A 12,265-nucleotide genomic window follows, 5' to 3' on the forward strand; every position below is an offset into this window, starting at 1 on the left:
TCGTTGTGCACAGCTCCAACTCCGACACTCGGCTCGGCTCACAGCTGTCCTCGAGGCACGAATTCTGCCCCTTACCCGGGCAGCTGGCTGCGCGGCTCGAGCCAACGCCCGCAGCCAAGCTACTTACCACCCTCTTTCTCTCTTCGATCCGTGCACCACGTATCACAGATCCGATTTCCACACCGGATATTACACGCTTCTCGCGTACCATACCTACCGTACCAAACGTTTTCTCGCCCCCTTCAACCGGATCGCGAAGTTTAATTCTTAAAGATTTCAACTTACCCGGATTCGACATGATAAAAAATTTTCTCCGAACAAAAATCGAGAAACAAAAAATTTCTACTCTACAGATATAAAATAAAGAAAGAGAGCACAGACGAAGACCTAAAGTTAAAAATACATACCCATATTTATTACCAAGGAGATGAACTTTAATCCTTTCCACCGCAAAAGGAGTCTATTTATCTGGCCCTGGTATAATATTTAAAACCCTTAAATATATACCTCGCTGCCAAATAATTCCAATTATCTCTTATTTAAATTAAGGAATTATCTCACCGACAACGGAAACTAATCCACGGCGCAATTAACTCTCGGCACGACCCGGACCCCTCTACACAAGTCTCCGTCTCGAATCGAGAGTTGGGGGGCTTAATGATATACCTAAATGGGCCGGCCCAATGGGCCCTCAAATTTATATAATAATTAGGCTCAATACCCGAAAGCCCAATCACATACAAGTGGGCTCATTACACGAAAGCCCAAGCTCCTTCAAAGGAAGGCTTGGGCCCAACAAAGTAAGCCCAACCCATTCAACGATATATAAATAGACGTTTTACTCATTTGTTAAGGTACGTTCTCATTATTGACAATCCACCACGAGTTTATTCTCTCTATTCTCTCTACGATCCGTACATCTGACTTGAGCGTCGGAGGGGTTTCCGCCGGATCAACCCCCGGCTTAGTTCACGTGTGCTTATTTTGTAGGGACCTCAGGATCATCGAGTTGTCAAGCTATTGATCAGCTTTGCTCTCCCTGCTTGTTTTCTACATCATCCTAGGTGAGCTATACTTTAGCATCATCACCGTATTTAAAGGAAAAGCAATGGGAGAGGATTGTTGATCCCGATTTTGGAGGTAATAATTATTACATTGAAGAAGAAGTGGAGCAATTGATTCAAATAGCTCTGCTCTGCACACATGACAACCCGGAAATATGTCGGAAATTGTGAGGGTAATGCTACCACTTGGAGTTGGAGATGGCTTATTATTAGCTCAAATGTGGGAAGAGTTCTGTAACGAAGAAATAATGAAGAGATTCAACGAGCAATTGGATCTAACGTTACTCGATAGCCCAATTCAATCAGAACAACTATCCAGCCCAAGATGATTGCTTATATATATATATATATAATTATATGTGGTAGGCCATTTTTTGGATGCAAATTGATGACATCATCAAATAATTAAGTGAACTCTTGAATACAAAAGTGCAAAGATATATCTAATGAGTTCGATTATATGTAAGATTTCATGGCTAGCTGAGAAATCTGCCACTGTATTTTGTATTTTGTTCTGTATAAGTAACATTTGCATATGATGCTAATTGTCCAGTTTGGACGAACGATGAATTCTACATTCTTTCTCTTCGAATCATCTTTATCAAATAATTTTCCGACCGTCAAATATTTGTGCCTTGATTTCGGCACCCGTAAATGTTTCTTAATCAGGGGACAAATGTCAACCGTTCATGCATTAAAACAAATCAAAGTGATTCAGAATGCATAAAAACTGGGATATATAAAGACAACAAAATTAAAGTGATTTTTTCTCTATAAGTCTCACTAGGCGTAATTATCTCCATTTCAATGCAAACCGAATATAATTATATTCGGTTTCTTTAAAGTTCGTCAATTCGGACACACTTGTCGTAATCCATTCATTCCGATTCTTGTCGTAAATCTGCAATCTCACATCCTCCAAATCTCGAAACCACATCTGCGAGAATTGATCGAATTGGTTTCCGCTTTCCCTCTGCATTAGAATCTTCTGCACACACTCGATATCGTCAATATCCTTTCTGAGGTCGTACCCACCGATGTTTCTCGGACGACAAATACTAAACGCGCCGTTCAAAAGAGACGAAAAAGTAGACGATAAACGAGATTGGATCCCCAAGTTCTCCACCACAACATGTTTTTTTTCACAACCGCCGTCTTGAATTATGATGCCCTCGTCGTTCTCGGAATTGTCGATAATAAACAAAAAAAAAATCGATTGGCCTAACGAATCGAGCAGTTCTTTTAGCTTTCGGAACCACAAAGACGAAGAAGCGCCGTTTTTCGGGAGCAGATGTATCCGTGAAGACCAATGTCTAGAACTAGTTGTCCCAAAAGAGATGGATGGGATAAACTCTCCTATATATCTAAATTTGACTATGTTTGGTGCGTCGATAAATAGCTTCGTTTCTTTCAGTTCGTAACAATAGTGCATAGTCAACACTTTCAGACTCGAGAATTTACACGAAGACAATTGGTCCAATTTCGATTTCACACCAAATAGATACAATTCATCGAGACTGCAAAAATCCGCTCCTCTGCGGAACCAAAGGTCACAGTGCGTAATTTTGACCGTCTCGAGCGATGGCGGATGGATCTCGATGCTACATCGTTCGTCGTGATCGTACGCCAAGGGTTTCGTACGAAAAGAAAAGTTCTTGAGATTACGGAGATTAGTGATGTCAACGTTTCGTAACCCTTTGCACGAATCAAGAGACATGGTTTCGATAGCCGCGAAAGGAGAACTCGAGATTGCCTTGTGGAAATCTTCGTCCCGAATGTAGACTTTTTCGAGATGAAGTTTTTTCAGATGCTTAGAGAATACTATCCTTCCGTACACCTTTTCAGTTTTCGTCCGCCGTGCATATTTCTACGTGCAAATCTTCAAGCGATCGAGCTTCGAAGACTACAGGAGGCAGACAGTGAACAAAACCATTCTCCGTACGATTAGAGAGACGAAACTTCTTGATGCCGATAACCGCGAGTGTTCGAATCCATTTTTCAAGAAAACGATAAGATTCGTGATTCAAATAGCCTTTCGATATACGGAGATGGAATTCATCCACGCACAACCTTTGATCATAGTATCGTTGCAAATTCGTGTCGATAACATCTATAAATTCTTGATTGTTACCTTTGAAGGCGGCGTCTGAGAAATTAAGAACGGGGCGAGTGCACCAAATGTAACGCCAGGGTTTGGACAAGACAGATGTTCGGACAGCCTCTTCTTGGGTGAGGAAATACATAATTCTGTGCAAGATGTCTTTTGGCAACTCGGATATCGTGTCCACTGAGTCGGAACTCGTGTATTCGCCTTTTGCCTTTTTCATGTTAATCAACGATTCAGAAATATTTTTTTCCACCTTAATAAAACCCTAACGAATGTGTTAATGTAATTTGAAGGTTTTGTTGATGAGTTCAAGTTATATATTGATATTCCGATTAATTAGTTTCTATTATTTAAATTTTCCTTTTCTATAGGATTTCTTATGATTCACGTTGAATTCCGTCTTGTATTTATATTCTAAGTTATTGTATGAAAGTTTTCCATTGTCCAGAACTTCATAACAACTAACTTACGAAGGATTAGGTGTCTTTGTTTAATGAGCTACATAAAATATATACAAACTGTAATGTACTTTTAATTTATTAATATAATATGAAATAATTACTTTATCAAATGTTTTGGTAAAAGTAGTAGTTATCGGAATTATTTCCGATATCGAAATTGGGTTCAGCAATCGGAAATTTGCAAAAATATATTTATAATAATTCCAATTCAAATCCAAATAAATTCGGGAAAAAAAATATCGGATATTGGAATGAAGATCGTGTTCCAAAGGAAAAAAAATATTGAAATAGAATCGGCGAATTTCAGAAATTCGGTTCTGACTTGCACCCTGTATAGCCACATATAACAAAAATAGTTTGGTAGGGTTGACTGGGAATCACTCGACCGACGTTAGCGAACTCACGCAACGCGACTAATCGCGGTATGTTTGGTCATGTTTTCGAGTCACCCAGAGAAAAAAATGGGGAACCAATAGCTATTCTCCTTTGCAAAAAGAAGAAAAAAAAAACGTTATTAATCTTTTTTTAATAAATTCAAGTCCATTACAAATGGAAGTATGTGAGGGGAGACTCAAACCCTAGACTTTTACCCTATTAATACTACTATCTGAATGAGGGGTTGGTAACCTCTAAAGTAACCATAATTATCAAAAAGAAAAAAGAAAAAAATCGATAACTAATTGTTGACCAAATGTTTTTCAAGAAACTATATAATGTCTATAATGCCCTCAAGTCAAACATTTTGTTTTAAATCATATATATATATATATATATATATATATATATATATATATATATATATATATATATATATATATATATATATATATATATATATTTCCAGAACTCACCTAAGGTATGGTTGAATTTCAAAAAAACTCCTCAAATATTCATAATTACTAAAAACCCCCAAAAAATTGTTTCAATCTAACAATTTCTCCTTAGATGGGTCTCTTTTTTTTTTGGGTTGCAAACTTCGATCTCATATATTTTTTTCTAACAAATTTTAAATGACATTCCTGCAAATTTCATATGGCTTCTTGATAACATTTATAACATCATTAGTTATGTATTTCAAATTACAGGTGAATTAAAATATGCTATTACCGAATTTCGTTGATTCGGATCAAAAAATGCTTATGAATTAGTTAGGGAAAACACGGAAAAATGCTCAGGACGGCGATCCGCATGGGTGGGTTTCTTCATAAAGGTTCGTATATGAATTGGATCTGCACTCTATTGTTTAGAGAAGTCAGATGCAGTAGTCGATGAATTCATTTAAAATGTGTAATAAAATTTCAACAAAGAATTTAAAGCCTAAGTAGTTCTTCTTGTAAAAGTATTTGGGAAAATTATAATTTTCATCCCTCAAGTTTGCACTGCTTTCACATTTGGTCCCCCATGAGTATAAAAAACACATTTGGCCCCTCGTGTTTCAATAATTTAACACTTTTGGTCATTTCCGTCAATTTATTGTTAGTCCGTCAGTTAAGGCAGTGATGTACAAACGCTTGATTCCGTTAGTACTAACAAAAAATTGATGAAAATGACTAAAAGTATTAAATTTTTAAAATATGAGGGACCAAATGTACTTTTTATAAACATGGAAGACTAAATATGGAAGCGGTGCAAACTTGATAGATGAAAACTGTATTTTTCCCAAAAGTATTTCTCTTGACAAAGTCAAAGTCGTTGCTAACCTTTTAAATGTTGGAAAAACACACGCTTTCCAAATAATTTCCACCATTTCTTGATTGTCTTCCACACGCGCGCCACAATAAATAGGGGTTTTTATGCATAAGTGTTCAACCAAATATCATTATTATTCTAGGTTTAGGAGCTATATCTCTTTCACCAATAATCCCATCCATTTAATATTTATTATAAATAAAGGAATATTCATGTATATGCCAATATTACCCCCAACCCTTTATACCTAATTCTTAATTGTAACCACAATTTAATCAATTTTGTCCACAAAAATCCAATTTTGACCACAAAAATTCAATTTTGAATTTTTTTTTCAAAATTTTTCTTTTTTAACGCTGAATTCCGGCGTTGACTTTTTTTTTTCTTCTTCCGGATATTTTTCGCCGGTTCCCGGCGTTGACTTTTTTTAGTGTTTTTTTAATTTTTTTTTGGTTTTTTTTTACGTCCGGCGCTAAACGTTGACCGTAATTGTGTTGTCAATGACAGATAATTAACGTAATTGTACTTCCGTTGACAATACATTTATGTAATTGTTCTGCCGTTGACAGTAAATTAACTTAATATTATTATTTTTTATTTTTGTTATTTTTTTTTATTTTGTTTGATTTGTTGACAAGTCAATGTAATTATATTACTATCGTTGACAGTAAAATAACTGTAAACACAATAATATTACTGTCAACAACATCAATATTATTATTTTTTTGGGTTTTTTATTTTATTTGAGTTATTCACGGAGTAACGTAATAATATTACTGTCTATTATTGTAATATTACTGTAAACACAATAATATTACTGTGGTTGACGGTAATATTACTGTTGTTATAGTAATAATGCTGTCAACCACATCAATATTATTATTTTGTTTGGATTTGTTTGTTTGTTTGAGTTATTCACGGAGTAACGTAATAATATTACTGTGGTTGACGATAATATTACTGTTGTTATAGTAATATGACGGTCACTCACATTAATATTAATTCTTTTGGCTTTTTATTATGTTTACATTTGTTGAACGGTCAACATAGTAATATTACTCTATTACACAATAATAATAATGAGTTTTGTTGTGTTAATATTACTGTGCTAGAGATTAATATAGCAATATTATTGTGTTAAACTGTAGTTTAGTTAATTTTACTGTGTTTAACAGTAATATAGTTAATATTACTGTCAATCACAGCAATATTGCTGTGTAAACGAAAAAAAAAAGTTACAGAAAGACATAAAAGGAAAAAAAAAACCAAATTAGTCAACGCCGGAAACCGGCGAAAAAATGTGGAAGAAAAAAAAAGAAAAAAATTTGAAAAGTCAACGCCGGAGACCGCCGGAGACCGGCGTTGACCGCCGTTCAATGCCGGAATCCGGCGGGATTTTTTTTTTTTGAAATTCTTTTTTTTTTTGAAAAAAAAATTTTTAGGTCAAAATTGAATAATTTGAGAAATTTGGGGTCGAATTGAGGTTAAATTAAGTTAATGATGAAATTGGAGCATATTAAAGTATGAGGGGTTATTTTAGTCATTTACAAAAATTTGGACCATGTGTGGACTTATTAGTAAATGAGTTTTTTGTCTGGATTTCTTTATGAATAAGTGCCCATTGATGGGCTTATTTGTAATGACCCCTAATAAATAGTGGAACTTTTCTTTTATTTCCAAAAAAATGGAAACAAATAGGCAATTTGTTATAGGTCCCTCTATATTATAATTTATTGTATATATCCAAGTCAAAATCTTCATGTTTTAATAAATTAATAATAGGGTAAATTACACACACCCCCCTGAGGTAAGCTTAAATAACTGTAAGGTCCCTATGGTATCGATAATTACACTTAGCCCCCTGAAACGTAGTCAGAAACTCTAATGGGATAATGAATTGGATACGTTATTCCGATAGGGTTCTAACGGACTATTGGTTTGAGAAAGTGGTGAAGACAACAAAGAGCTATGGGGTGACATGGCTCCCCGAACATTCCCGAACATTTCTTAAATCACCCATAGCTCTTTGTTGTCTCCACCACTTTCTGAAACCAATAATCCGTTAGAACCCTATCGGAATAACGTATCCAATTCATTATCCCATTAGAGTTTCTGACTACGTTTCAGGGGGCTGAGTGTAATTATCGATACCACAGGGACCTTACAGTTATTTAAGCTTACCTCAGGGGGGTGTGTGTAATTTACCCTTAATAATATTTATTGTGGCAAAAATATTCTTAGTCAAATTAAATCAAATTTCCCGAACATCTCCCTATCAAAACGAATTCTCAAACACCTCTCTTCCAAATCTTATATATAAAAAGAAGATATTTTGACCTACAACCCTAGACCTAAACTTAAGGGTATTTTCGACAATTCATATCCTAGCAGTTTTTTTCATACGGTTTTCTCAATATATAAAAGAAAGGTTTCCCCGAAACCCTAAAAGCAGTTTTTCTTATCTCTTTTCCCTTCTCCACTCCCTCCTTTCTCTCCACGTTTATTCAATCCTCTGACGGTTTATTCAATTCCTGGTGTGGGTTTTTGTTTTATAATTCTACTTTGTTCCGTTTCTTCAGCCACGTTATAAGGTAAGTTTTCTTTTCCTTTGTAGGAGCAACTCCAATGCTAAATATCAAAATTGGAATATCAAATACTCATTTGATAATTAAGATAATATTTTAATATCCATTTACAATTTGTCTACTCCAACCATGGTTATTAAAATTAATAACTAATTGAAAGTTTTTTAGTGGTTTTATTTGTAATTGCCACGTGTCATTTTGTGATTGGATGTTTAGGTAGTTATTTTTTTGATAACTCAATTTTCAGGATGTATTTTTACATTCAAAGAGGTAGAATATCAAAATACTTACCCATTTCGATACTCCCATTGGAGTAGAAAATTTTAATTTTGGGATATAAAAAAGGTGGTTTATGGATTTGATAATCCATTTGATACTCCAATTGGAGTTGCCCTAAGTTAATTATTTGAAATTATTCTGCTTCACCCCACTTCTCCCGGGTTTTCGGCGCTTCATCTTTCACCCACTTCTCCCTCTGATATTTTATTCCGTTTTCATTTCGTTTTCTTTTCCACTTTCTCTCCACTTCATACGGACACAATTTTTCAATTGTGGTTTTCCGGAAATATGATTTTACAAGAGAAGAAAAAAATCAGCTTGCTCGAGTTAATCCAGAGAATATGAAGTTGGTGGTGATTGATCGGTTTTTCTGGGATGTGCATAATTTTATTAGTGTAATTTCAATTCTACATTAATTATTTAGGATGTTGTCTATGGTTATTTTAAGCATTATTTGATTATAATTTTTTTTTTCTTTTTTCATATGATGAAAGTTGAATTTTGCAAAAACAAAATTCTTCAATTCCATGTTCGATGTATTCTTTTTCTGTCCACTATTGAGGAGTTAAATTTTTTTTGGTAATTCCTTTTCTTTGAATCCATTTATGATGCTTCGTGTGTGTGTCTTTGGTGGAATTTTTTATGGATATAAGGCTATTTTAATGAGATGTTTTTTTTTTGTTTTTATGAATTCAAAGATGATTCGGTTCAAAAGGGTCGCTGCCTCCATAACTTGATGTCAGGGAGCTAAACAATGAAGTATGTTGAAAAATGAGGTATGTGTATACTGTCTTTTTTATAAATTTTTTCGCTGGTAATTTTTTTTAATAAATTTTCTTGCGTATTATGAATTTTTTCCCTCCTTTTGTTTTCAGTAGTTCAGTTTATTGACACTTTAAAATTTTCTACCGTATAGGTGAGAGTATCATAAATAACCTTTAACGAGATTCTCTCAATTTTGCAATTTTTTATGTGGATAGCCGGTTTTCTGTATATAGCTTTTCGTTTTGTTTTTTCAGTTTTGATTATCTTGATTAGTTTCAATTTTTTTTTACAGTATGTTTTGAACGACCAAATTGTTTTCAACATGTAATTTTTACAAGGTGAAAATAGTAATATTTTGTCTTCATTGTCTGCTTTGCATAAATGTTGTTCGGCGTGTTTAATTCTCGATGTATGTAATTCTGTACATAAGACTGAGAATGCAGACCCTGAAGTGTTTTTGTCAAACCCCACGCAGCAATCATGATTTTTTTTCACCCTCAAACTAATTGTGTGGCATCTTTGGAAGTTCACTATTATCTATCAATATGTATTCTTAGAAAATACACAAGAAATGATTGCATCATATTATACGCTCTGTTGTTGCGTCCTGCAACATCAATATTTAGATTTGATATTGTCTTTCTATGAAATTCAGTTTCAATCTATAACTGCTTTATTAACTGAAATTGTGCAGACTAAAGGATTTTAGCGTGGGAGGAATTTTGAAACCTTTTTTCATATATTTACCATTATTATATTCGTTTTCATGGTTTCTTAATTTTTTAGTTGTACGAATTTTATGTGTTTTGCTGGGATGACATGATTGACATTGGATTTTAATAGTTTATCAACAACTGTATGCAGTTATGGGGTTTAGTCCTAGATTGAACTAATATTTTGCTTATTGTGTGAATAAAACTAAGTTCAATGAGTTGGTTATGAATTTCTGGATGGTTGTTTGCAATTACAATATGTATATACACTTTTGTAATATGACATTTTTTGGGTTTTTTCCCCACTTCAACAAAGTGAAATTTGTAGACGACTCATTAAAGGCTTTTCGTTGGTACACATAGTTCTTATTTATTGATTGCATCAAGTAAACAAATTTCACAGTTTGATTGCCTACAATGGTGTTCTTCCATATTATTGTTGTTATTATTCATAGTAATTTCCTTTTTGAGCTTAATATTTATCGTTATTTTGTTTTTTGACTTGATAGTTTTATATTTTTGGTTTAGGTGCAGTAACACCATGGCAATCTCAACGAAGCTGTAAATGCACATTTCAGCAAGAGGGATCGGAAAACGGTAGTAATTTATCATGTCATTTTAAATGTTTATTTATTCTTTGATTATAAAAAATATTCCTATTTTGTGCAATCATTAATTCTGTAACTCTGCATTTTATATGCCATTTTTTTTTCTTTCTATGTGTCCGAGCTCATGAGGCATTTTTTTACTACTCAAGATGATATTACACAGACAACCTTATTCATTATAATCCTTTGCTATAGATTTGGGTCATTTCTACTCATATAAGCGGAATAACTTTTATTCACACACAATTGCATCACCCTCCATTACGAATTATGTTAAGTCTGATTTGCATGTTTTGGCTTTTCTTCCTTTTTTTTTCCTTTCCTAGAGTAAATTTGTTTCTCAATAATTTTATTGTTTCAACTTTCAATCTTCTGCCACATTTTTCGATACTTTTGTTATTTTATTTTATTTATTATTTGTGGATAAGATGAGTAGCGGTCAAAATAAAAGGATTTTCAGACTGAAGCTTTCAAACACAAAAAATTTAGAGCATGTAATTTACAAGATTTATAAGCACAAACTAAGCTTTGAAGAATTATACAGGTTCTTTGTTGTTATGCCGACTTCAATTTGAGGCTATTTTTTGGTTTGCTTAACAGAGCAGATTGGAAACTATATAAATGCTGGCTTTGTTTGTCATTACCAATTTCTGATCGATTATATTATCGTAATAAATAGACTCTTAACATATATCTTCGGAACAATACTTTCCTACTGCTTCTAGATATCTTTGAATCTTATATACCTATAGTTGGTTTACTTAAACAAGTTTTTATTCATTTTCAGTAAAAATGGAATGTTTAGCTTATTCATTCCTTTGCATATGGGGAAGACAGAAAATGCTTGCACAGCGCCGCCTGAGATACATTTTGTTTCCTTCCACTTCCCTGACCTATTTTACGTTCAGTTTGAATTTTCAAAACTTTGTTTTTTTTACAGCTCTCTCAGATTTTGTTTTTCCTCTACACGATATTCAACTGCAAGACATGAGTGGTAACCTCTCTCAACAACTCCCCTCCTAAAATTTAACCTCATAACTTCCAGATGGATCTACAAACGCGGCCTCTTTGATTTCTATAACATCACAATTGTTTTAGAGGAAAGAAACCGTTGCATCCATTGGCAATATATTCTACGTTTTTTCTTCTCTCCCATCCACTTCCTGGAGATAAACAATTTCGAGCATAAGGTTTGTAGCTTACGATTCTATTTAACTGTAAAAGTGCATAATACTAACTGCTATTTTTTTGCGTTTATTTACGTGAGTGTCAAACCTTTCAGATGGTAAGAAGAGATATGCAAAAGTTTTCAAGGAAAGATATATATAATTGAATGGTTGTACAATGAAGAATGTGATCGCTATAAGAACCCACGGCTGGAATAGGAGATCATGTTCGTCCAGAACCAAGGGAAGTTGTAAAATTAATAATGTGATCGATTATGTCATAACTTCCATCTCTTCTTTAATACTCTTGATTATCTTTTTTGTTTTATTATCTTAAATTTATCATGGTTATTGTATATTATAAGTTCTGAGATGTGCATGATTTCTTTAACCCGAACATTTGTCGTAGTCTACCCAGAAAAGGAACAGTATTGCTTCATTTCCTACATCTAATTCTATATCAAACTATGCATCGATGGCAGTCGCTCAAACCCAAGTTCATTTTGTTTCCTCCTTTATTTTGTTCAAAACTCCAAAAGAAGTCGTTCTTCGAGTAGTTTTTTTTGCAAGTCATTTAAAAGATGTGTTGATGTGCTAAGTACTTCGTAAATTGATGGACCGTCTAACTCCAAATAAGTAAGAACGCTCTTACCAAAGTTAAAAATGTCTACCGTTTTATTATTTGGTTTTTTCCTTTTTTTTGTTTTATAAATCTTCATTTGCATAATCCGAGTTTTGTTCTTTTACAGATGGTGTGATGAATTCTTAGGCTTATTTTTTTGGGTTTCTTTAGATATATGTAACATATTATATACTGTAAGTTGATCA

The 12,265-nt window shown here is 33.6% G+C and overlaps 1 protein-coding gene and 1 long non-coding RNA gene across 2 annotated transcripts; one reads left to right on the forward strand and one right to left on the reverse strand.

Moving 5' to 3' along the window:
• Positions 1 to 2,905: 2,905 nt before the first annotated feature.
• LOC148769171 (putative F-box/LRR-repeat protein At3g58880) lies at positions 2,906 to 3,391 on the reverse strand. The gene has a single exon (XM_088820274.1). The coding sequence runs from the start codon at positions 3,389 to 3,391 to the stop codon at positions 2,906 to 2,908; it is 486 nt and encodes a 161-aa protein (XP_088676400.1).
• Positions 3,392 to 7,776: 4,385 nt separating this feature from the next.
• LOC148769172 (uncharacterized) lies at positions 7,777 to 11,883 on the forward strand. The gene is made up of 5 exons (XR_016032222.1): positions 7,777 to 7,912; positions 8,884 to 8,961; positions 10,192 to 10,260; positions 11,059 to 11,461; positions 11,554 to 11,883. It is a non-coding gene; the product is annotated as an uncharacterized LOC148769172 (long non-coding RNA).
• Positions 11,884 to 12,265: the final 382 nt, after the last annotated feature.

Source organism: Erythranthe guttata, chromosome 7 (assembly GCF_056151865.1).
Source record: "Erythranthe guttata isolate IM_541 chromosome 7, IM_541, whole genome shotgun sequence".
Lineage (NCBI taxonomy): Eukaryota > Viridiplantae > Streptophyta > Magnoliopsida > Lamiales > Phrymaceae > Erythranthe > Erythranthe guttata.